Source organism: Archocentrus centrarchus, chromosome 23, assembly GCF_007364275.1.
Source record: "Archocentrus centrarchus isolate MPI-CPG fArcCen1 chromosome 23, fArcCen1, whole genome shotgun sequence".
Lineage (NCBI taxonomy): Eukaryota > Metazoa > Chordata > Actinopteri > Cichliformes > Cichlidae > Archocentrus > Archocentrus centrarchus.
The window spans coordinates 16,121,372-16,149,200 of NC_044368.1; the positions used below are offsets into that span (position 1 = coordinate 16,121,372).

The following is a 27,829-nucleotide window of genomic DNA, read 5'->3' on the forward strand; positions in this document are numbered from 1 at the left end:
GATGATTGAACTTGTCTTTGTCTGGCAGCTGAAGAGTAAGACTGGTACTTGTGGCTAATCCCATTTCTTCTTCAAGGAATATATTGGAGGTAAGAGCCGAGCATGACCACAGCCTCAGGGTGCATGACGGCAGTAACTGTGGCATTGGTAATTAAAGTGCACTGAAAGTTAGCAGTTTTATTTTTTTTTTTTAATGTTCCTGAGTTAGATACATAAAACCCATCAGCATGATCAAATGGTTACCTGTTAATCATATAAAGTCAGAAATAATGGATTAAACTGGCTTGGGCATTTTATGATGACTACTTTTTTTTCTGTATTCTGATCCAAACTCTACATATGCTGCTGTGGAAGGTGCTAAGCTTGCCCCTGAGACTGTGGAGTTGGTTGCATGCTTTGGGCTTTGACTTAATGCTGCCTAATGCTGAAACCAGCACCCGCAACATTCTTGCTGCTGTCAGACTCTCTGTTGTTCCACAGTTTCAGCCAGACGGGGACTGACCACATTCATTAAAGCAAATGCACATTTAATACCGCGGCCATGACGGCTCTCATACATTGTGAATTCTTTCTGGGTTTCCAGTTAGTGCTTTTCTCCAACCAGACGGTGTTCTTTTATTCCAGCTTTTCTAACTTTCTTGGTCTTGCTCACTTTTTCTTCTTTACATTCACCCTTTGACATCAGTTGCTGAATTTAATGGAACAAGTAACCCACACAGGGGGCCTCGCAATGTGTGAATTTGAGCACAAATGTAGCAGAATTTAAACAGAAGCATGCATTTGGGGCAGTAACCATGTACAGAAGGTGTCCTTTGACAAAAAAGCAGGAGAGCAGCCAGGCAGCAGGAGCGAGGGTGGAACCGTGGAGCTAATTTTATTTCATCATCCATTCAGCGTGTACATGAGACCAAATATCTGTTACCAAATATGACTTTAAAAAGCAAGAGTCTCCTGAGAGGTATTGTAAAAATGTTTCCCAAACAATCAGCTGACCAAACTGGGCCTGGCAAAAATAGCCTGAGTCACAGCTCATTGATTTACTGTGAGTATGCGCGAGGTGAGCCAAGCCAATTGTCTGGAGGAGTTGTTCTACACCTGTTCAAAAGCTTGTTCTGTTATTCTTAAAAATAGACCCTCGCCCTCGGCCCTTCTATTCTGACCCACTGACATTGGCGTTTACGGTCTGGTGATTTATAAGCATGTGGAAAAAACCATGGCCCCAGGAGCCAGTGTGCATAGCCATATTCCAACATGTAGCTGTTACATATAAAGAGCCTTATTGAATCCATTCCTGTGAGCATGACCTTGAACCCAGACATTTTGATGTTGTTGTTACAGTAGCTGGATTGACTGTGTTCCTCTGTATGTGAATCTTACTCTATACATGATTTCATTTGCTAAATTTTAGGCATCTGTTTCTGATGTCAAAGGGCTACACCAGTGATTTATGAAGGAGCTTTATAAGGGCACAAGGAACAGATAAAGACATTATCAGAAATACACCTGTTTGTAAAACAAATCTAAAAAGCAAAGGTGTAAAAAAAATTAAAGTTCTGGCTTTACTGAAGTGCGGGATGCACAAAAATCTTTTTTAACATGGACTCCAGAAGTTATATAGATTTTAGCAAAGAAAGGGAATGTGTGTTTGCAGAGGTGTCTATTCCAGAGAAAGGAATGATGAAAATAAAAAAGCAGAGCTTGAGATGTCTTGACTTTTGATCTCATTAAATATGCAGTCATGGGAAAAAGAATATTTTCACAGGGGTGCATACAGACCTGTGAAAAGCTAAGTACACCCATACTGCTTCAATAGGAATTAAGAGGGTAAGTAGCAGTCAGGCACTGGAAATCAAATGCACTTGATTAAATGATCATCAGCAAGTGTGAGCACCTCTATAAAAGCAGAAGTTTTGACAGTTTGCTGGACTGGAGGATTCAGGTGTGTATGATCCCAATGTTACAGTGGGCGTCCCAGCAAATTCCCAAGGTCAGACTGTGCAATGCGTGGACAAACTGCAAAAAAACCCAAAACCTACATTTCAGACTCTGCAGACCTCAGTTAGCATGTTAAATGTTGAAGTTTATGACAGTACAATTAGAAAAAGACTAAACAAGAATGGATTTTTTGGAAGGGTTGTCAGTCGAAAGCGTCTTCTCTCTTGAAGGAACACAGGAGCACAGCTTGGGTTTGCAAAGTTGCATCTCAACAAACCGCAAAGCTTCTGGACCAATGTCCTTTGGACAGATGAGACCAAAGTGGAGATGTTTTGCCATAACGCATGGTGTCACATTTGGAGAAAACCAAAAATGCCATATCAGCACAAACACCTCATACCAACAGTCAAGCACAGTGGTGGAGGGGTGATGATTTTGGCTTGTTTTGCAGCCGCAGGACCTGAGCACCTTGCAGTCATTAAGTCGACTATGAACTCTTCTGTATACCAAAGTATTCTAGAAGCCAATGTGAGATCATCTGTCCGACAGATAAAGCTTGGTCCAAATTATATCATGCAACAGGACAATGACCCCAAGAACAGCAGCAAATCTTCAAGAAAAAAAAAAGAATCAAGGTGTTGCAATGGCTCGAACAAAGTCCAGACCTCAACCCAACTGAAATGCTGTAATGGGACCTTAAGTATAATTGAATAAAGGAACTGAAGCAATTATGTACAGAAGAGTGGACCAATTCCTTCACAAGGTGGTTCCACAAGCTACTGAATCATGGGGTGTGCTTAATTTTTCACAGGACTGCACAGAAATGCATCCCACATTCCCCACAATGAATATGACAAAATCTATAGCTTCTGGGAATGAAATGTGAAACCAAAGCAGAAGTGCCTTGAACCTGCATTCTTTCTTATGGCCACTAGGGGATGACCTGTGTGGTTCCAAAAAGAAGTCGGATTATATAGAAGTTGAGAAATGTTTCATCAATCAAGTTTCTCACTTGATTGATGACCTTAGTAACTTCTTTATTATTGAATTTATGGTTTTAAATCTTCAATAAAAATGTACGTTAATTTTGTAAATTATGGACTCACTGATGATTCATAGTGAAATAGATGATAAAGAGGGTATGCTTGATTGAAAAGGCGCCATTGTGTGAGTGTACTCTGTGCTCATTTTCCAGTCTGATCCACCCCTCTCCTCCTTTGCCCAGTTTATGGTTATGCTAAAACACTGGCTGTTCAGTTTCTATTTTAAATAATTTTTTTAACATCACAGCGAATAATAGATGTGCCTGTCCAACATCTGAAAAGCCAAACATCAGCCTTTGAAAAAGTGGTTCTCTCATACACTGGGTGATGTAATGATCACTATATCCATTCTTTATATGCAATCTATCATCTAGCTCCTCCCTGTCTGGTAAGCACGCATCATTTAAACTCCATACTACATTTTTGTAACACAGTCTTTCTGTTAAAAGTCTAACTTAACCCTGATGGCATTCCCACGACTGCATCAAGGTTACCTTCTCAGACTTGAGAAATCTATATTCAGAGCCACAGCCACTCAGGCTGAGTAGCACGCCTCAAGAAAACTGATTTTCAAGCAGAAAAAAAAAAAAGAGGGCAGTGGCCCTTTAATAAACCAAGCCTGTATTAAAATCAAATGGAAGTGCTTTTAAAAGAAATATATTAAGTTAAGCACTGCCATCAGACTAAATAACACCTGTTGTGATGGACACGTCTTGCACTACTTCAAAGCCTTTTGAGTACCTGGGAAGCTGTTTACGAGTGTACGTATCAAAGCCAATGCAATATGTGTGCCTGCAGATACATCAGTGCATCCCTGAAGAACTCATACAGTCCTGATAGTTTCAGACTCTAGTCAGCTGCCTGCAGCCTTGATCAGTGCCAAGAGGAAATGGCTGAGGATTAGGCCTGGAGCTGTTTAAAGCCCTGGGCCTCTGCCTGCAGTGCCCATGGTGGAATCATTTCAGATTCTACAACTGCTCCAATCTCACAGCATGTAGCCAGGCTTTTTTTTTTTTTCCCTTTTCTTTTTTTTTTTTTTTTTTTTGTAGGTTTTTGGTTTAGTTGTTTGCACAAATGATAGAAGTACTGAAAGAGGAAGAAAAGAGGGAAGATGCAAACCATCTGTTCGGGGGGGAAGAAAATCTCGAGGGCTTGTAGAAACATTACATGCAAAGAGATAAAGAGGGGAATATCAAGAAAACAAACAATCACAGCAATCGCAGCATGCAAAACTGTGAAATATATGAATAAATGTTAAAGCCCTATTAAGCCCAGCAGACCCGGACAGATGAGTGTGCGTATGATTTTGTGTCATTTCAACAGCTGCTACTTTTGTTATATAAAAATTCATTGAAACGGTCAGTGTTCTGTGCAGTGACTCAGACTGGCACTTTTTTGATGCTTTGCTGCTCCGATGCAGGTAACTGTAATCCAAGATGGCTGATCAAGAACTAGAAGTACAAGTAATCGCAGAGATGGAGTGAGTACCTTTGCTACATCCTAGAAACACTTTTATAAATACACAAAATCTGCTGATTTTGACTGATTGCTGCAGAATTTTACCTCTTTGCTTCCTTTCTTTGTTTCAGGGAGGAGGGTAAGTAAAAGCTTTGTGAACATTTACTCTATCTTTAATATCAAAATATCATTTCTCGCTTCCATATACTGACCTGATTATGTCTGCTCAGAGGCAGAGACGCAGCAAGAGGAAGGTAAAGGCCTCTGCATGGCTTCACGGGCGCTTCATCTTGTGTCTGTTGCCATTACTGTGTCTGCTGTCAGGGATAAAAAGCCATAGCTGTGTGTGCTTCTTTTTGAATGTTAACCTGTCTGCCAACTCTGATGCGTCGGCTCGTGCTTAGCTGTCAGTTTTTATTGAAAATATCTCAACAACATTTTTAGGACTGTACAATTCATGTCCGTATGCATCTAGTATGCTGTATATTTCAGTCTCCTGGCAGGAGTTTTGACTTTTACTTACTTACATATGTTACTTTTACTTCCGGGGGGGGTACCTTTTGCTCCGCCATGCCTGTAGTTAGATGGGCCTGGGTACCAGCCAATTAAAATACATCAGGTTTGCTGTTTTAAAACGTTCTCTAGATATATTGTGCAATAACTTAACATCTAATTATCTGTTATCTAATCTAATTCCTCAGAGCAGCTTTGGCCAAAAGGTATTTTTCCTTTCAGCTGCATTCCCAGATATATGATATGATATTATCATATTTGCGCAGTAGCTTTACCTCTGCCTTCATGCTTAAGCGCATCTCTAGTCACGTGACATATTTCCAGGTAATCATGTCCTTTCGAGTGAAAGTTTTCTGCCAGTCAGCCTCTCTCTAAATCATGGTTATTGTTGCTGAAAGTCTGTATTTTATGCCAAACCATGATCTGTTTCACGTAGCATAACCAAGTACTTTGTCTCCTAAACCCAGCTCAGCTGCGAGAGAAAATTAAAAAGAACTATCTACCTTTTTCTGACATGCCCTTCCTCAGAAGCTGAAAAAGTACACCTTATCTGACCCCAGAATTTTTCACCAAACATTAAGAATTAAAAAAAAAAAGACCCCAGTTACACATTTACACATTTGTTATGAGCTGCCTTCTCAGAATGCAATCCTTTTAAGGATGTGCGCCTACCAGCTACTCTGTCAGGTACACCGGCTCAACTGCTCCTTAATGCAAAAATATCTAATCAGCCAATCACAGTTCAGAAGATTGGTGCAACATTCAGGGTCAGAATTTGGCATAAACAACAAGAAAGCATGGATCCGTCATGGCTCTGAAGAGTGTTTCCAGCACCTTTTTGAATCTATGCCGCAAAGCATTAAGACAGTTCTGAGAGCAAGAGGCGGGCCAACCTATTCATGGCCAGGTGTACCTAATAAAGCGTCTAGAGTAGTGTAGTACAGTTTCCCATTTGGTACATTTGGTTGCATTTCCTAGCTCAAGGATTTTTGCACGTGTTCCTCTGGAAGCTCAGATTAGCACAAATATTCACATGCCCAACAAGCTTTTAAGGATTTGGTTAGTAATGTTGAAAAAGTGCATATTAACCCAAACCATGACATTTTCCTGAACTTAACCAAGTAGTTTTTGTTGCCTAACCCTAACCAAACTTCTCCCACTAACCTCAATAACAAGAAACTGTGTCCAGCACATCTGAAGCTACTGACAATCGAACTCCTTTTTCTGCAGAAATTCCTGCTACCAAACTTATAAAACTTTTCTTTTTGGAGAACATTTACACTGATGTATTCATAGGCTGTTTTTGTGATGGATCGGAGCACTTCTTCCAGCACTGATGAGCATGTGGTAACAGTCATATATAAAACATACGCCCAGCCTTTCCTTTGATATCTGGCCTGTTGCAAACCGCTCTCAGGCTCAGTTTGTAGCTTTGCTCAGAATGAATGTCAAACACCAGCACTGCTTCTTGGTGCATCCCAAGAGACGCCATCACAGTGCTCAGAGTGTGACCAAAACCTGGCCGCAAGCGGTTCTGCAAGAGTCTCATTGATCTGCTAATCCATATTTTGTTCACTCAGTCATGGAGACGCTGGAAGAAAAAGGTTTGTATGACTTTTTGTCTGTAAACAAAGCGTGTTTACTCACACTCTTGTGGGATATTATTGTGGCTCTGTGTTTTTGTTGTATCATGTGCTTTTGTGTGTGTGTGTGTGTGTGTTGTGTGTGTGTGTGTGTGTGTGTGTGTGTGTGTGTGTGTGTGTGTGTGTGTGTGTGTGTGTGTGTGTGTGTGTGTGTGTGTGTGTGTGCGTGTGTGTGTGTGTGTGTGTGTGTTCACCCAGCAGTAAATTAACTTCAATCATTTCTCTAATGTACTTGTTTTATAGAAGACGATGTACCTCAAGTAGAAGGTAATTCTCCTAATTAAATGCTTTTCTCTACATTTATAAAAGCATCTGGTTTTTGTCAACCATAATAATATTGATGGAAATTAGGATTAACTGCTTAATTTGATATCATAATAGCTGCATGTGTAGCATTTATTGTGCCCTTGTAAACATCACGCACACAGTCAGTGAAATCTAAAAGTGCTTTTTAACATCTTCTCTCCCACTCGCACGTCAAAGTAAAATTATACTGTACTCACTTCATCTTTGCCTCCTTACCTAAATCATTATTAGCGTTCCTGTGTTCAGTACTCACTAATTATATGTTTGGCTGCCCAGGAGCCATCTGCTGAGTTTGATGGATTTACACCAAGTTCTTTGCGGCAAAAAACGGAGACATCTACTCAGATAAAAGTCGACTGAGTGCGGGCTACAAGAGCTCAGACTGTTGAGATTTAATTTTCATTTCAGATCGCACGTGTTTGACATTCATGGATTCGTGTTTATCCCACTGCAAACATCTCCTGATTGTTTTAAACCAGAAAATGCATTGCACTGATTAGAGAGTGACAGCATCTAATCATATTTTCATTATTCTTGCCCCTCAGAACCCCCGATTTCAACAGCTGAAGGTAATGACCTCTTTCCCCTTTTAGCTAAATAAGAAATAACAGCCTTCTTGCAAGGATTTCAACACTATTTTATTTTATTTACCTTTATTATTCTCTTACTAATAAACATAACACAGTGTTGCCTTGTCCTTCTATGAGCAATCTTAATTCATAAGTTGTTTTCTATTTCCTGTGATCTTCATCTACTGCCCTGCCTTCACCAAGAGCCTGCAGAAGATGGTAATATATGCATGCATATATAAGACTATATCACTGTGTTTGTGTGCGACTTTGACAAGTAATGAAATCCAATCTTTTTTATTTTCTCTTATACCGAGGTATTCATTTGCAGTGTAAATATCTCACTATCATCCAATTTTATTTTGGCCCTTATGGCTGATACGCATTTATAAAAGAACCGCCGCCACTATTTGAAGGTAAACTAAGGCTCATGGAATGAAACCCCAAGAGTGCCTAAGCCGACCCCAGTTTGACATGGCACACAGAAACGATTTAGACTCTATGACATGCAAGAAAGGGTTTCATATCAATCGACACGGGGTAAATATCAGAGCTGAGTGAAATGGAGTTTGGAAATAATAAAGGAAATCCATTTGCATTCCACCTGCTGATGCACTAACATTTTCCTTTGTCCTTTTGCAGCAGAGCCTCCAGCTGTGGATGAAGGTACTCTTACATGCTGATCAGGCCGTATGAAAATAGCTTGATCACTGCTCTAGTTTACCAGAAATGCCTGGCGTCTTCAATCTTCCTTTGATAACCAAACAAAAATAAATACAAAAAAAAAAAACAAACCCAGAGGCTTTCAATAACTGCTAAAATCATGCAGCATTTCAAAAACAGCTTTTGGGACACTGAAAAAAATACACACACAGATATAATAAGTTATTCTTTTCTCTATTGCAGATATGACCGATGAATCCAAACCTAAAACAAAGTAGGCTTCTTCTTTTTTTTGTCATTTGAATTTTAATCAGTTTACCCAACTTGCAATAAGGTTGTTTAAAGTTCTTCTCATTGTAACACAGAGATGTTATATTTCAGGGTGTTTGCACCACCGCTGACTGTGCCAAAGATACCTGAGGGAGAAAAGGTTGACTTTGATGTGAGTGATTGATGCCATTTTAAAGAAATAGTGTGGCGTTTCTCAACATGTCTTGCCTTGGAGTTAGATGGGAAGGTAGCAGGTTGGATGCCCCCCCCCCCCCCCCCCCCCCCCCCCCCCCGCCTTTTTTTTGCCTTCAGAACTCCCTTAAATTGTCATGGCACAGATTCAACAATGTGCTGTAAAACATTCCTCAGAGATTTTGGTCCATGTTGACATGAGAGCACCGCACAGTTGCTGCAGACATGTCGGCTGCGCGGCCATAAAGTGAATCTCTTGTTCCACCACATCCCAAAGGTCATCACAAAGCCTCGGTTTCTTGTTCTTAGCTGACAGGAGTGGCACCCAGTGTGGTCTTCTGCTGCTATATCCCATCTGCTTCAAGGTTCGACATGCTGTGCGTTCCGAGATGCTCTTCCGCATACCTTGGTTGTAATGAGTGGTTATTTGAGTTACTGTTGTCTTCCTGTCTTCTGTCCATTCTCCTCTAACCTCTGGTATCAATAAGCTGTTTTCACCCAGTGAACTGCTGCTCACTGGATATTTCCTCTTCTTCAGACCATTCTCTATAATCCCTAGAGATGGTTGTGTGGGAGTCACTTTACTTTCCCATTCTGACGCTTGCTTTAAACTTCTTTACCATGCCTACACACCTAAATGCACTGGAATGCTGCCCTGTGATAGAGTGATTAGATGTTTGCATTAAAGCACAGTTGAGTACGTGTACATAAAACACTTGATTATATACATAAAGTACATATAATCAAAGTTTCATGTGTGTTGAATGTATATAAATGTAGATGTTAGTTAGAGTGAAGCCCAGTTCTTGATACAGGTTTTGGGAATAGATCATATGCATGCAAGTCATGTTTAGTAGAGTACTAAAAACAAACTATATGTGACTGCAGGACATCCACAGGAAGCGTCAGGAGAAAGATATGACTGAGCTGCACTCTCTGATCGAGGCACATTTTATTCAGAGAAAGAAGGACGAGGAGGAGCTCATCACTCTCGTTAACAGGATTGTAAGTGTTCCAGGAAGGCATGCCAGATTGCTACAGTGATGCACCACCCAGCAAACAATTACACTGTGCATGTGCGTGTGTGTGCGTGTGTGTGCGTGTGTGTGTGTGTGTGTGTGTGTGTGTGTGTGTGTGTGTGTGTGTGTGTGTGTGTGTGTGTGTGTGTGTGTGTGTGTGTGGGCATGGATGATTAGGAGAAGCGTCGTGCTGAGAGAGCTGAACAACAGAGGACCAGAGCTGAGCAGGAGAAGGAGAGGCAGACTCGTCTGGCTGTGAGTTTATAGCTGGAGATGTCTCAGACTTTTTCAGGGTGTGACAATGTTTGCAATAAATGAAGAGTGTCCCATCCTCAGTAACTGATGAATTGTAGTTTTCCCTAACAGAATTATAGTCTACAAACTCCTAACTAACAAAAAGCGAACACATCATTGTTAAAAAATTGTTTGTCTTTCATATTTCTATTTTAAAGCACCAAAGAAAGATCAATCTCTTGAATACAAATGCAATTAATGGCTTGTGAAACTTTAAGCTTGGATAAACTTGGAGATCTGTTTTCTTTACACAGTCAGATTATTCAGTATATGAGGGGCACTAGGCATAGTGAATAAAAGCATCTTTTATGCCAGATCATGAGTTTGTTTTCCTACTTTAAACCTGCCTTCAACGTTTTTTATGATGACAATGAAATGATCAAATGATGATGTGTGACATGTGAGTGGCCTTAATCTGTCCTCTGTAGCTTCTTGTAGCTCATTGTTTCAGGCCACCAACTTTATTGTTAGCCTGAAATGATGCCTCATTTTCAGCCACAGGAGGAAGCCCTTGTTGGCAGGCATTTAGCAATATAAGAGCCAAATTTTGGCTTAAGGGGAGCCAAAATAGTGTGAAAGCAGTATAAGTATTGGACTTTGGCTCATTATGGTCACAAACGCACCTCCAAGTGAATGCTTGAGGTGTAAGTGGGTAGGTAAAACATGACAATATGTCAGTGATGTGCTCACAGCTGGTTTCTGACGCTCCCAAGTGGCAGCAAAAATATTTTTAATGATTATATAATATTTTTTTTTCAGTTGCACAGAAGTCAATTATCTTGTGTGCAAAATAACCTTGTTTGCGTGACAGAACAGCCGAGTTCACACAAGATAAATATTCTGAGCTTTATGGGCGTTGGATGAGAGTCCTGGCCGCTGTGTTTACTTTTACATTATTTTCTGACATCAGAAATGATTTGGAGGATGCTATCATCAGTGCCGTTTTAGTGGCTGCAAAGACAAGTGGGCAGATGGTGTGATTTTCTCCTGGCTCTATAATCTGTGTCACAGGAAGAAAAGGAGAGGAAGGAACAGGAAGAGGCTCGCAAGAAGCAGGACGAGGACGCCAAGAAGAAGAAGGCTCTCACAAACATGACTCAGCAGTACTCTGGCTTCCAGCAGAGGGTGAGTAATCGCACAGGCACACACATTTGCATTCAGAGCAATAGGAAATATGATCAGCTTCACAGTTTGTCTGTTTATTATGTAAATGTGATCCCTTTCTTATTTTACACATTCATTAAATCTCATATCCAGCAAGACGGAAAGCGGGGAGCAAAGAAGCAGACCGAGAGAGAGAAGAAAAGAAAGATCCTGGCGGAGAGGAAGAAACCTCTCAACATCGAGCATCTCAGTGAGGACAAACTGAAGTAAGGACACTGCTGCTCACAGAGCCGCTCAAACACCTAAATCCACATTTCTGGTCTGTTGCAGGTGATTTGATGGTGTATAAACTGCCATCTACCTCCCATTACACTTTGAGCCTCTTGGCCTTTTAGTTTTCACTTTTTGTGCTTCTCCCGGTTTTGCTTAAAAGGGAAAAGGCCAGTGAACTCTATCAGTGGCTGTGGATGCTGGAGGCTGAGAAGTTTGACTTCACCAAGAACCTGATGAGACAGAAATATGATGTAAGTATTTCACCCCCGGGGTGTGAAATGATACAGCGAACACCAGTTTTTGATCCACAAACTTTTATTTGCACCTGTAAAAATATCCTGTTAGGCAGGTAAGAGACTTTCAGGCTGAGGTGTGTACTAACAGTAATCAAGCCTGTAACAACATTACAACTCATAAATTCTGAAGTGGCATACGCTGTGCATTTAACCCAAGATCTTTCTATTTAAATGATAAGTATGCTCCAGTCCTGCATCAGTGAGCAGCAGAGGTCCAAGCCTCTTGGGTTTTGTGGGGTATTTTTTTGTTTGGTTGGTTTTTTTGGTCTGTGTGTCAAAGGGTCACAAACTGAGTCTCAGAGGGTTGGACCAAAGCTGACTGACCGCTGAGTGAGGAAGTTATAGACAGGAGGTGAAAACAGTGGTGTGGTGCTGGTGAAGCTAGCATGTGGTCACTTAATCCAGGACCTTGGGAGAAATCTTAAGAGTTGAGCATTATAATCCTACAGCTAGCCAGTACTCGAGGTCTTGCTTAAAGGAAGTGGAAACAAAGGAAAAGCTCTTGGAAATGATTTCATTTCTTTTTATTCTGTTTGATTCTCTTAGTTTAGCACAGAAACTGAAACGACAATCTAATATGAAAAGATCCACATTAAAGGGGCCCTAGTATGGTCATTTACCATACACATGTAAAATTATACTTATATAACCCCAATTCACAACAACAGTTGCCTCAAGGCACTTTGTATTGTGGGGAAAAAAACCTTACAGTACAGTAAGAAACCAAGAAACAATCAGCGACCCCCTATGAGAAAAAACTTGGCGACAGTGTTGAGGAAAAACTCCCGTCTGACAGGAAGAAACTTCAGACACATCACGTTTTTAATGCTGTTAAAATGTGCGGCACAGTAACCTTGTTTCATCATGCGTCATGTAGGGACTTTTAAACAGCATTCATTAGCATCCTCTAGCATATTTTTTTAGCAAAATTGTGTATTTAAAGCTGATGGGAACTGTGTGACCAGTTTGTCTACAGTTCCTATAGTTCTTTTCAATAAGCTGAAGATATCTTATCAGTCAGAAATTCGCAGGTGGATGCAGCTCTTTTAACTCTTTTATTTGGAACTATCATCTGAATGCTGCCATGGGTGCTGCATTTAAGGTTTTATTACATACAGAAAGGTAAGATATCCCGGATAGCTTCACATTAAGTGTGAGACCAGTAAAGTCTTTCTAAAGTCCTCAGTTACTTTAATGTGTCCGGAGGCATTATTTATTTACAAATTCACCAAGTTACTCACAAGCAGTATTTTGCAGTCAGTTTAAAATATGTTCTAAATATAGACCCGTGTCCCCAGAATATTTCTGCACATAAAATTATGTAGAACATACTGTTCGCCTGCCCGGCTGAGTTCTTCTATAGGACCACAAGTTCCACTCTTTGGCTTCAGCTGGTGTGTGTTGTTTTTCCTGGACTCAGGCAGTCCTCTGTGTTTCTCCCCATACAGATCAATGTGCTCCAGGTTCGCGTTCAGAACACCCAGAGGTAAGTAACCATCTTAGAGCCACCCCTCATATTTGCATTGAGAGCATCATTAGATTTTCTTTCAAAACTCAATTGTGTATCAAGGTGAGCTACCCCACCACCACCACCAACACCCCCTTTCAATTAAACAGTCCCAGAGAAATCTAATCCAAGGGTGGGTAATTCATTTTCCCAATAAGCTTATAAGGAGATAAAATTAACATTGAGCAGAACTGAGTTCAGCTTACTGGTGTGGCCCACCGCAATGGTGGGGCCTTGTGACTTATCTCTTATACTCCAAGGCCTTTAAAAGTCACATAATTGCACTTAATATCAAGTAGGTATTAATATCAAGTAGTACTACTGGTCTGTAGCTATGTTTGAGCTTTGAAATGGGCGAATTATGAGAAACCGTGTGACAGAGGTGGTTTCAAACCAGACAGACAATCACAGGCAGCAGCCATGTGTCCGTATGCCTGCAAACCAATTTTTGATGTTTACTATGTCAAAAATTAAGACAGAAGAAAGATGGTTCCTGTGTCGAAGCAGCTGGTCACACAAAGCCTATATATTTATGAATGCATCAGATCTTATGGGCAAAACAGACGCAGGCGGCACATCAAAGGTAAGGCTGCTGTTCTGAGGACACAGTCATCATCTGCCAGCTGTGTCCAGTGCAAAATTGTGTCCTTTGTCTAGCAGAATGATGCTTTGGTGTTTGCCCTTTTCTTTCATCTGTCTCTGCTCTCTTTCTCGTTGTCCCTCTTATTTGTCATGCAGCACAACGGGGTACCACACAGTATAAACACTAAGGAAACGTAACTGAAAATCAATCTATATGCAGACAAAGTTATGTACTGTCATTCAGCAGCAGACGCTGAAGTACCAAGATGGCATGAAATATTTTTTTTATGCCATTTCTACTTTTTATACCTGGTTAAAATTGAACAAAAGTTTGTTTAAACATGTATTTAATATTCAAAGGAGCTGGAATCTTTTGTTAAAGAAAATAATAAGAAAAAAAAACACTGAGGAATTATGGTGCCCATCCGTTTGTTCATCAAATTGTCAGAAATAGCAGAAAAATGCAATGATTTCTTATACATAGGGCAGTTGGTCCCAGTCTGATGCTATTTAACAAACACAATGCTGTCAGATGGCTGAAAAAAAAAAAGTCAACATCTTTTATATTCAAATGAGTTCAAGTGAATCTGAGCAAATGTTATTTTACACTTTAATTATTAACATCTGAACCTTCTACTGTCCCAACCGCTCATCCACTTCTTTTAGTCACCCCTCATTTCAATGCATCAATTTTCAGTGTATCCATTATGTATACAGGATAGAATACAATACTGCTTGTACTGTGATTTATATAATTTCAACTATTGATCCAAACTGTTAGCCAACAGTTGAAGTTCTGGTCATACCTTAAGCCAAATATTTTAAACCTATTTGAAATTTACCCAAGTTTCCACGTTCGGTGCTAAAGGGTTAATGTTTATGCACATATACAGTCGTCTGGAAAAGAAAGTTTTCCCAGTGCTGTGAAAAACTAAGCACACCACATGATTCATTTGCTTGTAGAACCACTTTTAACTGGAAAGACTTGAAATAAGCATTTTCTGTGTGACTTTATCAGTCTTTCACATCATTGTGGAGGAACTTTGGTCCACCCACAGTGTTGCTTCAGTTCACTGAGGTTTGCAGGCATTCATTTATGCACAGCTCTCCGGTCCTACCACTTTGGCTGAGGTCTGGATTTTGACTGGGCTGTTGCAACACCGTGATTCTTTTATTTTTCAGCTACTCTGTGGTAGATGTGCTGCTCTGCTTGGGATCATTGTCCTGTTCTATGACCCCGTTTGGCACAAGCTTTAATTGTCAGACAGATAGATGACCTCACATTTGACAGCTGGTATGAGGTGTTTGCCCTGATATGCCATTTTTGGTTTTCTCCAAATGTGTTGCTGTGCATTATGACCAAACACCTCCACTTTGGTCTCATCTGCCCAAAGGACATTGGTCCTGAAGCTTTGTGGTTCATTCAGATGCATCTTTGCAAACCTCAGATGTGCTTTCATGTTCTTTTTACAGAAAAGAGGCTTTCTCCTGGCAACCCTTCCAAATAAGACATACTTGTTCAGTCTTTTTCTAATTGTACTGTCATTAAGTTTAACATTAAACTGAGGCCTGTGGGGTCTGAGACATCGTTTTTGGGGGGGGGTTGCAGTTTCTGGGCATTGTAGTCTCAATTTTTCATTCACTCCTGGGAAGATTGTGGCATTAACACACACCTGAAAGCTCTAGATCAGCAAAGTGACAAACGTTACACTTTTATAAAGGCGCTCACAGTTGCTGACAATCAGTTAATCAAGTGCATTTGATTAGCAGCAGCTGGCTGCTACTTAAATCCTGTCAAATGTAACTGCTAGCCAGTCTGTAATGTACAACTTTTTATTTTTAGCAAGCTATTATTTCTCACTCAATTCTTTAGCCAGTATTTTTAGTGAACAAATTGATTTGTTATGCTACTAGCTAAATTATTATAATTTTAGCTCTTAGCTATCATTTTAGCTATATAGCTATTTAACCCATTAATTCACTTTTCAACCATTACTTAAAAATTTTAAGTAAGTCAAAATTTCCAGAATAGCATGAAATTTTGATCTTCCATCTTTAGTGGCGATAATGAACTTCCATACTTTTAGGGAACTGTTATTCTGCTCCAACTTGCTCAACTCTTTAATTCTAACAATTGAACCAATCTTTCCACGTACCCCCAGAAATTGCACAATTACCACCTGAGTGCTTTTACACTCAGCAATCGCAGAGATAAACAGAGCCTCTTTACCTTTTTTGTACAGCTGACAGGCGAGGCTTTCATGCACGCATTGAAAATTTAAAAAGACATTATGAAATAATCATTGTAACTGCAAGCAAGAGATGGAATATAAGCATTAAATAGTTAAACACTTTATTTTCTCTGAATCTGGCTGATCTGTTATGAAAGTCTTTATCTTGTGTCTTTCTGCGCTTTTATTTAGTTCTGGTAATTTTTTATTTAAGACCAGCAAATTGTACTTTTTCCAAAGTCTGTCGCTCTAAATGAATTTCTGCCATTTTAAAAAGGACGCTCAGTTCATATTTATTCATGATTATAACTTCACAGTGGCTTATTTTGAATGCTTTAAGGACCAAGGGAAATGTGGTACGGAAGTTCAAACATGTATAAACTGTGCACTTTAATTTCAAAATCTTCGTCTCTGCACACATGCTGAACTGTTTGAATTGGTTTTTTTTTTTTGTCTGACTCCACAGTGCCAAAGGAAGAGGAAAGGCCAAGGGCAGGGTGAGATAGACGGAAACATCGACATAGGAGGAGCCGTCTCACCACAAGTGCCGGTGTTGAATTTGATGTCAGTTGGCGCTTCACTAAACACAACTTTGTGTCTTAGTCTACAATCGGCCGCAGCAGCTTTACGAACAATAAACGGACCTGTGCTTTTATGCCCGTTTGTGCATTTTCATTTTGAGTTATCTTAGAAATGAATCACTCTTTTCTTTCCACTAATCCTCACTCTTTGCACATGTGAATTCAAACCAATTAACTGGCAGTAAAATACCTCTTTTTATTGTTTTTTTTTTTCTTCTTTTGGAAACCACACACAGAACCACAGTGCACCATGAATTTTATATGTAGGCAGCGATATGTAAACTTAATTAAATGACTTCCTGCAACGGTGCTCAGGACATTATCCACACATTTAAATATCACAGTAATAAATAAAGACCCTGATGGCATTACAGTGTCAGGTTAATGGACTCACTCTACAGTACAGTGCAGTGATAATAGTGCAAAGATTAAAATGATGGAGAGTCAATGGTTTCTGACACCTGACAGCTACTCCTAAATGACAAGGCTGCAAATGAGGAGCTGAATAACATTTTAGATCTATACATTTTTTTTTTTTTTTATACATAACCTGGAGCCAAAACATTGTGAAGAATGCTTTGTTGAGCTGCCAAAAATGGCATCAAAACTTTCATTTCAGCATCACACAAAAGTCCATTTCCATAGCGGTTAACCACATTCTGTCAGAAATGAAAAGTGCATTGCCTTTGGCTGCACTCTCGATTCCTCTTGGAGTCGTGGGTGGCAGCTGCCGTTTCTAACATCTTAGCCTGAACATTAGCAAACAGAGGCAGTGCATTTTCATGTGCTCTACAGTATGCTTTTTATGAATAACACTCCTTTCAAGTAGCTCTGTACATCGGAGCAGAGATCAGAATATTTTTAGGGTTGCAAATCCAAAACTTCAAGTTCGGACATGATGGTTGCGTGGAGCGACGGTCCTTCGGGCATGATGAGGAGGTAACGGGTTGGGACTTATTTTACTTTTTTCACCACAGATGTGTTTCCCTGATCTCAGCGATCACCTGACTGGCCCTCTGCAACGCCTGCGGACAAATAAGAAAAGATAAAAAAAAAAAAAAATGAAGTGATAAATGAAGCGCAGTACACCAGGGAAAACTTTAGTACCGCAAGGTGGGAGCCTGTTACCTGTAGCATGTCAGCGGCTTCCTTACGCCTCTGGGCCATGTCTTCAGACTCAGTCAGCAAGTCGTTGAGGAGGCCAGATTTATACAGCTGGCCAACAAGCTCGCTCTGGAGGCTGTCCTTCACATGGTTGACCAGGAAGTGCATCACTGCCTTTGGCACGCTGTCGCAGAGAGAGAACGAGAGGAAACAGACCGAACAGATGGTTGAGAACAAGGCGGCAAGATGGCGTCGTATCCCCAGATGGAGGTGCTCGACTTTGACCCAGCAGGTGGCCACGCCTGTCCAAGTACTGAGCTGTTTAAGAAGGAGCTAAATATGATGGATTTAATCTTCCTGAGCTTTAAGGGGCCTTTACACTCCCCTGAGGAAAGGGAAGCATTTTAAAGGACAGTGTTTACAGCATGTTTTACTGTTCTGGTGTCTACTAAAATAAATCTGTAGAAACAGGACACCAGTACAGATAGATGTCACATAAAAAACATTTCCTACCACTGTTTTGACAATAGTGGTAGAAAACAGTGTTGCCTCTTAATTCTCACAGCTGTTCAGCTGGGCTCAAATCTGGTGACTGCAAAGGCATATGATCTACATAATTTCCATCTTCATCAAACCATTCACTGACCCCCTCCTTGTGCCCTATGGATGGGGGCGTTTTCATCATGCTCCCACAGAATAAAAACGTTTCATCACAGGATAAAAGTGATCACTCAGAACAACTTTGCATTGATTTGCAGTGACCTTTCCCTCCAAGCAGGCCCAAATCCAGAGGCACCGGATCGCCGCATTATAGTAGGGAAAATTTTCCATCAAGTCCCTTCTAGATATAATTTCATTTTTTAAAAAGGCTTCTTAGTTTTCTGAAAGTAAATTTTACTCAAACAAGAATAAAAATTGCATTTATTGGTCTAGTCACAAACAGATGGCTGCTCATTTGGCGCACTACCGAGCATTTAAAGGCAGGGACATTATCCATGAAAATATAGTGAAAATAAGCTACAGTGGCTGTGGTCTCTCATAGAATCAGCTACTAGTGCAACCCAGTGGCTTACTGATGCTGATTTCTGTATGACGATGGAGCGCAAGAGCACAAAAGGAATACTTGAAATGAGGCCTCAGCTGCACTCACTGTGTTAGCAGATCTGACTTAGTGTTGGTTTTGGTCTCTTTATGTATGACTGGACGACAATAAACAAAAAAATGAGCAGGTGAGAGGCCTACCTGTCCTGGATGTTCTTCCGGACAATGAGGAAGTAAGACTTGATGAGGCGCTCGATGACCTCACAGTCCCGCTGTTCACGTGATGACAGCTTCCTGGCAACAGGCACAGGCTGAGAGGGGGAAAAAAGAAAGAAAGGGGGAGGGGGGGGTAATGTTTTAATCACTCATTCACAGACTGTAAGCTTTATTACGGGCCACGCTGGAAGGCCAGTGCTTGGTTACCACATCTAGTAGGTTGACTGCTCCTTTAAGTGGGCTTCCGGGTCCGGAGCCTGGGGCTTCCTCTCCTTTCTTCAGCATGCCCCTCCAGTTCCCCGTGCCATCCTGCTCCCCCTGAGCCCCTGCAGCTGGGGCCTGGGAAAAAAAAAAAAGATAAATTGCCATTCCACATCTAGACCACTGAATATCATAAAATGGCTTCACCATGGCATTCACAGGAAAATGATGGTTAAAGTAGGAATCGTGTGCGCTGCTAACACAAAAAACAGGCATGTTATTAAAACAGACTGGAGAGACCTGACGCTTGTAAGTCAAAGCTTATTTGTGCTGTTAACGCACAAGTTAGAGAGAAAACATGACTAAAGCCATGCCAACAGCTCTGTAAGTTTAAACGGCAACTTCAGCATGCCGTCATATGCACAATGGCAACATTATGAAAGCAGGTTAGCAGGTTTATTAGCACTATAATACAAAGTACACCTAAGGCAAATGCTAGGAAAGGTTAAGCAGTTTCAACACTGCTACAATTCAGATGAAGGAGAATCCATCCAGTGATTAATAGCTGACAAAAAGAAAAGTCACCAAAGTCAGTAGGCCTTGTTCCCTGGGGAATAGGAACTGTTAGCATGGCTTAAAAAAATTAAAATTAAAAAATTAAAAAAGGAAAAAAGGATTGAGTAGATGGTACAAAGAGGTAGGATTAATCCCTATCTCACAAGTTCTTGAATCTAAATACAAAAGACTGCGCATACGGTATTAAGAGGTTAGAAAAGGAAAGAGAAGGAACAGAAAATCTTTTTTTCTGTTGGACAAACTTTGGGTAAAACAAACTGCAGAAAACACAATGGTTGTCAGTGCAAGTCCACACAGGCCGAGGGAAAGCAAAAGAAGAGCACAGCATCAGCAGACAAAGATCAGAGTGCATGCCAGCAGACCATGCCCATCATACACCCATCATCCATCCATCCATTGCCACCACCAGCTCCACAGCCAGCCAGGCACAGAGCCAGCAGGCTGCATGTGTGCCCACCTTGGCACTGTCCATCTCTGCTCCAGACGCAGGGGGCTCGCCAGACACCACAGTTGGGCCGGCCGGGCCTTTGCCAACAGACTAGCGTGAATATAAGAGCAAGAATGGGGAAGGGAGGTGGGGGAGGGGGGGGAGAGAGAGCACTGAGAAGAAATGTGGAAAGACAGAAGAAAGGAGGCTGGCTGTCGTAAGAGGAGAGAGGAGATGTGGGATAAGATTCCTTGACGGAAACTATCCGAAGCATTTGGTTCACGGATCATCCCACAGTGCTCTGAGTGATTAACACTGCACAAGTCCCCTTTATATTCTGGGTCTCTACAGCCTGCAACCAAATGTTACAACGCATGACCTATGGCTATATTTTAAAATACATTCACTTCTTTTACCTTATCCCTGGGCACCGCAGCAGGCATCTCCCTCATCCGGTTTCTCCTTTGCTCCTACAAACACAAAAACAGATGTCTGAACAGCTGATGGTTTTTGACACGTCTTAGAAAAAAAATATGGAAAATAATTTACTGGCAAGTCCAGTTTCTCTCATTTTAAACACATTTCATCATGTAACACTGTCAGTTATTCTTATTTGTAATACACATATGTTTATAAATAACTGAATAGACATGGAGAAAAACTAATGAGTTCCTGAGTGAGAAAAAAGTTCACACAGAGTTATATTGAAAATATAAGTGATCTATAGTCAAAATACTGCATGAAACTCAGTTTGGGTAATAGCTGAACTTTGCTGTCTGAACTTCATGACCAACCAATCCTGTTTTATATTGAATCCAGCAATTTAATATCGCCCACAGTATTTGAGTGCAATCAGTTGCTTACTAAATTCCAAATATTGCAGCCATCACTTTATTTTCTATATACTAGATATTTATTCCTTCCATGTGAGTACAGACCTCTATGTTGTTATTCATGACCCCACACGCATCTGCAAAGTCCGGATGTTTGGTGTTGATATAGGCCAGCTCGATTGCAACCAAGTTATGAACCTGCAACAAGAATGAAGACAGCTTAAACTGAGTGTACTTGCTGCTAAAACACGACCTCGCAAAAGGACGACTGCAGGAGATATGAATGCACTCATGCAAAGAGAAGTGAAGGTGCTGGTACCATCTCGTTGGTGATGGGAAGTCTCTTCCTCAGGAGGGATGTGACCACTTCTACAATGGCTTCGTGCAGCTTAGGGAATCTCTGCAGCTCCTGCGGGGCGGAACGACATGAACGTGAATGCACGCACGCGAGGAAGGGATGAACACACACGAGCGTGTTAGTTACCTGTGTGCTGTAGTTGCTGCAGTGCTGAATGATCCTCTGCATCTCCTCATGGACCAGCTCCACGCAACGCAAACTGGGCTCCTCCAGGCGTTTCACCTGCTTCTTTACCAGCAGCTCGAAGGAAACCTCGGGCACAAACAGGGAAGGTCGAGGGCCCTATAATGCGGGAAAGGGGGGTGGGGGGATGTGCAGGTCAGCAGTGACCAGTAGCAACATGTGCTAAACAGATAAGCTGTATGCGACAGATAAAGTCATATTTTTCTGTTTTACTGAATGCAGGTATGAGAAGAGAAGCTGCAGTGACACTAATGATGTCGCGTGATGAGATAATGCAGCTGCACTCACTGTGGCGTTCCTTATGGCTGTCAGGATATCTATGGTGCTGAGTCCTCCCAGAGGATCTACGGACTCCAGTGTTCTACCGAAAGTCTCATGGAATATGTAACAAATTCTGGCTCCCCCACACCTGAAAAATAGCAGTGGGGGGATATTAGCTGTGATGCGAACCCCATGGCCTCCGCTCCTGTCAGCTCTTCCCTCACAGAGGCTGTGCGTGCCTCAACTTACAATTTGGATCATATTAAATGATGAAACCAATGCAGCTGTTTTGCTCATTTTCCCTGCACTGGATCAACAGCATCACCATGTGGCAGAACAGAAGAGCGGCACCGAGACTACTCACAGCTCTGCCGTCTCGATGTATTTGGCCGTGCCCTCAATGGTGTTGCAGTACTCTGTGGCGAACTTGGTGATGAGTTGGAGCAAGGTGGCACTTTGGTCCTCCACAGGTTCACCGTAGCTGCTGAGCAGGGACTGGTACTGTGCTGCCAGGACGTTGATCCGTGTCTTCAGCTCAGGGAGACAGTCTCGAATGTGATGCATCAGTAGCCTGACATTATGACAGCAAAGGGCAGAGCATTACCTTTTCCATGACAGACAATAGCAACATGCTCTGATGCATATAATTAATGCCAGGGCTGCCATATCTCTGTATACAGCATCCTCACAGAGGAAAAAAAAAAAAAAAGACAATGAATGCAAACAAACAGCCTGCATAACCATTCATTTAATTTTCTGTCCTATGCCTGAAAATAAAACACACGCATAAACAATTATTTTTCTTGCACCCCCGCTGGTAACAGTCTACATCACACTCTGCCAATGTGCTAATAATCTTTGCTGTGCTATTATGAAGTTGACCAGCAGTATATTAATAATTAAAATCATCTTCATCTGGAATATTAAAGTGATATACACATTAATGAATCATAATTGTCCTGTAATAATGTCATAATGCATATTATTCTGAAAAGCATTAGTCTGCACAGTAGGCATCTCATGTAACAGCAAACTGTGTGTCTGCCATCCTGGGTCCCCGGCTGTGGAACAGTCTTCCCTCGGGACTCTGGCAGTCCTCCGGGTGTTTTAAGTAACACCTGAAGGCCTGGAATTTATATTCTTGTGTGTTACATTTTTAACTTGTAATGTCTCTAACTGTCTTTGTGCTTTACTGTTTCCTGCTGTAATGTTGTCTTTACTCCGTTCTACTTTCATGTGAAGTAACAGACTGAACCGATACTGGACTTCTGGGCCAATACTGATATTGATGTTAAGGCAGTATGGATACACTGGCCAATACTCTTTATAAATACTGCTATAAAGCAACTGTGAAGTCACTGCCCGACATTGTACCAACAGGTGCTACTCTGTAGCACATAGTGGACTGACTGAGATTGACTGTAAACAATGGAGGCTTTGCTGCTCTACTGAACAAACTACACTGTATGGACAAAAGTATTGGGCCACATCTCCTAATCTTTGAGTTTAGGCATTTTCAGTCTCAGTGCTACAGATGTATAAAAATAAAGCACCTAGACATGCAATCTGTCTTTACAAACACCTGGGAAAGAATGGGTTGTTCTACAGAGCTCCCTGAATTTGAGCGTGATACTATAATTGGATTTAAGCTTCCATATAGCTGCATGCTGGACAGAATAAACACAGGAGCAAGAACAGAAACAGCTGCAATAAGCAAATATTGGCCCATAGTATCAGCCAACAGATAGATTGTTTGGGCTCCGCTTCACCAACCAGGTTTTGAATGATGTTCAATAAAGAAAATGTAACTTTCTATGATTATATCAATATGATTTACACAGACTTCAAAGTATAAATCATCAGAGTGCTGTTACATTTACCTGTTTAGGGTTCTGGCCAGGTATTTGGTTCCATTTCTGTTGGCAAGTGATGGATATTTCTTCTGCAGGAAAGCGTGTTCATCCCGAATCGCATCAGCCACAGACTTTTTATTGTTGATATCCAGCTGGCTCCTAAAAGTTCAAAAACCACGTACTATGTTTACGGGAAAAAGGCCGTTCTATTTTACGGTACTTCATCTGTTTTTTCCTTTTTTTACTGCAGTATAATAGTGACTGATGTGCACAAAAACTGAAAAGTTTTATTAAATCATCCCCCTCAATGGGATTACAGTGATAAAGGAACACAAACAATAGATACTGATGTTAGCCTTTACTGTTACCATTAAAAATTTATGTGGCAGACCTCTCTCTACATCTCCACTGAGCTATTCATCTCTGATATCAAATACCCATCGTCATTATGAGTAGTGGTTTGTGTGATGTTTGTGAGACCTGTTGACTACTCCGATTATTCCGAGTTTGACAGGGATCACTCTGCCCATCAGGACATCCATAGCATCAGTACCGGCATCCATCAGGTCCAGCTTGGTCACCACAGCCAGTGTCCTCCTGCCTGATGAATTACAGTCATTCACAAAGGTCAATACAACCCACTGCCAGTGAAAAGTCATCTGATTTACACCTTTAAAAATCTCATTATCTTAGTAGTCTTAGAGGATGGCTCCTGTTTGGTTTTCCATACCATCTGGGTCCACTTCCCGGGCCACCTTGAGGGCCTCCGAGGTGGCCATATCTGTGTTAGCCGCTGTGACAGCCAGGATAATGCAGTTGGGGTTAGAGATGTGTTTCAGGATTAAATCTCTTATCTGAATCTCAATGTCCTTAGGCTGATCACCCACGGGCACCTGAAGGGAGCAATTCCAATTACAAGAAAAGACAGAGTACATGTTGTTTTGAGTGAGACAATAAAGTAGGGGCTTTGTCAAATTAACATGTCTAACCAGAGGGGACCAACTAATGAGACTGGAATCAAAGCCTGGATACCCTAAGGCTTTCATAGCACATGGTTGAAAAACATTTATTCCCAGCCATCTACAAATATGAAATACACAAACGCATTGACCAGATGGAGAAATTAACATCAGCAACCAGGCTTATCAGGTAAATCTTTTTAGGCATTTTAGTGTTCTTTACTGAATAAAACTTATAAGAAAGGAGGTGTTGAAAGGTGGTGTTGTACAACTAATTTCCCTTGGGGTGCAGGATGATCAAAGGCTTGTCTTGGGAAGTAGGAGCAAATGTTACCTTAGTGATTCCTGGCAGATCAACTAGTGTGAGGTTAACGACATGAGGAGAGAAAATCTTCAGATGAATGGGTTCATCGCTGATTCCCTGCAGAGGGACAAGAAAAGAGGGAAGTGGAGTGCAGATTTAATAACTTTGCTTTGCTTAACTTGGCTTTATGAAGCACATTTACATCCAGTGGCTGTCAGGTTGGGGGGGGGCTCTCTCGGGCTGTTTTTGACAACAGTTCAGGAAGCCACTGGCTCTCCTATTTGGTTAGTTTAGGGAAAGAAGTTGCAATGTAAACACTCAAAGAACTGTGGTTATGTTTAATAACCCAAAGGCCTTGCAAAGTCTGTCTTCCCTTCAGAGCTTCTCCAAACCCCTCGAGACCCACTGACCTAAACTAGAACCCAAGAAACGTTGGTGTGATTTTTAACCGTGGCCTCAAATTTAATAAACATAAGCTTTGCTGTAAAAAAATCCACTTTCCTCTGCTCAGGGCTACATCCAAAGTCAAGCCTTTACTTGCTGTTTTCAAAGCATTTGGAAGCAAAAGTTGTGCTGCATCTGGATTATTTTAATTCTCTGTATTTATTACTGTATGCATTGCTCGCTAATCCTTGGTTTGACTGTAGGTATCCCAGAGTTTACAGTCAGGTTTCTGACAAAAATAAATAAAGCAAGAACATTATAAAATAAATAAACAATGAAGAACATTTATTACTATTTTAAATCTTATCATGATTTAAATCCTTCATCGCCAAGTCGTCAAACTAAATCTATCAATCTATTACATACACTATTCAAAATATCCTCAAATGACTTTACTGGTTTTGGAAAACGTACAACCATCCACCCTTTACTCACATCTCACCTTATTATTCCCAGATATGCGCTCTGTTTCATTCTCAATTTCTTGCCTGATTTCATCAAAATCTGTGTAGATCTGCAAAGAAAAAAAACAAACAATATCACAACAAGTATGTGTTAGGAGACCAAATTCTTTCTTTTAGTATAATTAAAATTCATACCTTATTTTTAGTGTGCAGAAACTTGCCCCACTCTTCAGCGTCTCGACCTGTGAACCAGAATAAAACCGTCTCAAAGCAGACAAACGCAGGTGCCAGCTATTAAAGAAGCTACTCTGTACGGGAGCCTGAGCATAAAGGCCCTTAATGGGAGGATCGACGCCTGGGGACATTTACTGGTGTGGTGAATAAAAGCAGCTGGACTCGCGGGGTGTGGCTTTTGAGGAGGAGGAGGAGGAGGAGAAGGAGGCAGAGCTAAAACAAAGGTAATGCAGGTTACTAAACATTAAGACACCTGTACAATGCACCGCTGTGAAGTACAGTGCTTTTCACACCATGGCATCTGCAAGTGGTTGGAAAGACAGTGATAGAGACAGGATTTTAAAACTGGGGCTGGGGGTGTATGTACGTATGTGTGCGTGTATAAAAAACATATAAGGCACCTTATTGGAGTTTGTACTACATACCACCTTCATCATGTTTTCGTGTGTCTGCAGGATCTACATGGACTAGCTGAAGGATGAGGGGTCTCCTGGTTACAATGCCGGTCCCACGAGGCAGCAAGTCCCTGCCCACCAGGCTCTCCAGCACGGAGCTCTTTCCACTACTCTGGAGACAGAAGTGCATTTTTTAAAAAAACACACACGCGCGTGCAAGTTAAATGGATAAAGCACCAGAGAGTTGGCTTGTTTCAGTTTAGTTTTATTTATTTAAGGTGGACCCATTATCCCCTTTTCCAGCTCCATAATTTGCATTCTTGGTAGCTTTGCAGCTTTATGCCATTCACCAAATAAAACAATCCTTATTTATCCTATACTGGGCCTTAATAGAGTGGCTCAGTTCATCTACTGTATGAAATAAGCCAGTTTAGCTCCTCTCCCTTTAAGGCCACACAGAATTCTTCAGAATACTTGGGCTGTCCCTGGCAAACAAGATTTGGACAGCAGGTGGGTGGGGCTGCTGGAAATGGGACATTTAGCCAGAAACTTTGGTTCACACAGATTACTGGTACATACACTGGCCTCATCATTTGGGAACTTTAGCCCTTAATACAAGCATCTATGGTTGTAGCTGTGTATAAATGGTAAGAATATTTACTTTCAGTTCAGCTTTTATTAGTTTCAGTTTCTGATTTAGTTATTATTATTAAAATATGAGGCTATTTGTCATGGGCAAGATTTAAGAGGTTCAGAAACATGTGCAACCAAAAAATGTGCATCCAAATCAAATTTATTTGAGCAAACTACCAAAGACAAGAACTAACCAAACTTACGTTCCCTTTCAGATTAGTTTCAGTTATTTCTTCCTGATTTAATACACCAGCATAAGCCTGATCTAGATCAGGTCCAGAGTCAGCTGAGCTCATTTCACCTCTTCTCTTCAGGCTATGTCCTAGTTTTAGTCTATAGGAGCTAGATCAGGCTCTGGATATAATTTAAAGTGATCAAAATAGACTTAATTGCCTGCGTCAGCTCAGACTCTGCCTATCAGTATAATAGCAGTCAAAAAGAAGAAGTGAGAGCTTAGCAGAAGTACCAGACACAGCCTCTGGGTCACTTTGATATTGGAACAGTATCACAGTACAGTAAAGGCTACTCGATTAGTCCTCCTGCATACATGTATATTATTAAAACAAGGTTATCTGGCTAGCATGACAGCTGACAGCCCGCTGAGCCTTTTACCTGAGTCCCCACTACTGCAATCTGCGGCAGCTGGATAATATCCGCACCCACTGTGTTGAACACATCCTGGAGCTTGTTTATAACGGGGATAAGAGCCTCCATGCTCGTTGCTGCTGAATTAAACCGATAAACCCGTTTTTTCGTGATGGAGCCAAAGTCATTCAATGTCCCTCCGACACCACCATTGCAACAACACCCACTGCACGGCTCAGAGATTTGTGCGATGCTGGGAGTTGTAGTTCTCCAGTGGGTGAAAAGCTATGGTTCATTTTTAAGGAAAGGACTACAGTATATAATCACCAAAAATGACGC

At 41.2% G+C, this 27,829-nt stretch overlaps 2 protein-coding genes across 4 annotated transcripts; one reads left to right on the forward strand and one right to left on the reverse strand.

Moving 5' to 3' along the window:
- Positions 1 to 16,543, forward strand: tnnt2e (troponin T2e, cardiac). Of its 2 annotated transcripts, none has more exons than XM_030720066.1 (17): positions 1 to 89; positions 4,399 to 4,458; positions 4,568 to 4,575; positions 4,667 to 4,690; positions 6,836 to 6,859; positions 7,444 to 7,467; positions 7,672 to 7,686; positions 8,110 to 8,133; positions 8,374 to 8,404; positions 8,512 to 8,572; positions 9,481 to 9,597; positions 9,789 to 9,866; positions 10,917 to 11,030; positions 11,163 to 11,275; positions 11,443 to 11,533; positions 13,027 to 13,064; positions 16,365 to 16,543. In XM_030720066.1, the coding sequence occupies exons 2-17, from the start codon at positions 4,415 to 4,417 to the stop codon at positions 16,402 to 16,404; spliced, it is 846 nt and encodes a 281-aa protein (XP_030575926.1). In that variant the 5' UTR covers positions 1 to 89; positions 4,399 to 4,414; the 3' UTR covers positions 16,405 to 16,543. The 2 variants fall into 2 exon arrangements, with proteins under 2 accessions (XP_030575926.1, XP_030575927.1); XM_030720067.1 differs by having other exon boundaries at positions 7,681 to 7,686.
- Positions 16,538 to 27,711, reverse strand: LOC115773364 (dynamin-1-like protein). 2 transcript variants are annotated; one of them, XM_030720064.1, is made up of 19 exons: positions 27,518 to 27,711; positions 26,303 to 26,444; positions 25,839 to 25,885; positions 25,682 to 25,753; positions 24,826 to 24,912; positions 24,263 to 24,425; positions 24,013 to 24,133; positions 23,560 to 23,691; positions 22,044 to 22,250; positions 21,707 to 21,827; positions 21,362 to 21,517; positions 21,197 to 21,286; positions 20,983 to 21,075; positions 20,461 to 20,514; positions 20,075 to 20,155; positions 19,048 to 19,179; positions 18,826 to 18,935; positions 17,608 to 17,767; positions 16,538 to 17,504 (listed from the first exon to the last, which is right to left on the reverse strand). In XM_030720064.1, the coding sequence occupies exons 1-19, from the start codon at positions 27,617 to 27,619 to the stop codon at positions 17,448 to 17,450; spliced, it is 2,127 nt and encodes a 708-aa protein (XP_030575924.1). In that variant the 5' UTR covers positions 27,620 to 27,711; the 3' UTR covers positions 16,538 to 17,447. The 2 variants fall into 2 exon arrangements, with proteins under 2 accessions (XP_030575924.1, XP_030575925.1); XM_030720065.1 differs by lacking the exon at positions 20,075 to 20,155.
- Between the last annotated feature and the right edge of the window lie 118 nt (positions 27,712 to 27,829).

Coding starts and splice junctions, on each gene's coding strand:
- tnnt2e (XM_030720066.1), top strand. CDS start 4,415: ATGGCTGATCAAGAACTAGAAGTACAAGTAATCGCAGAGATGGA. Junction 9,867..10,916: donor AGAGGCAGACTCGTCTGGCT/GTGAGTTTATAG, acceptor TCTGTGTCACAG/GAAGAAAAGGAGAGGAAGGA. Junction 11,031..11,162: donor ACTCTGGCTTCCAGCAGAGG/GTGAGTAATCGC, acceptor TCTCATATCCAG/CAAGACGGAAAGCGGGGAGC.
- LOC115773364 (XM_030720064.1), bottom strand. CDS start 27,619: ATGGAGGCTCTTATCCCCGTTATAAACAAGCTCCAGGATGTGTTCAAC. Junction 25,886..26,302: donor ACGAAAACATGATGAAGGTG/GTATGTAGTACA, acceptor TCTGGTTCACAG/GTCGAGACGCTGAAGAGTGG. Junction 21,287..21,361: donor GCAGCAACTACAGCACACAG/GTAACTAACACG, acceptor TCCGCCCCGCAG/GAGCTGCAGAGATTCCCTAA.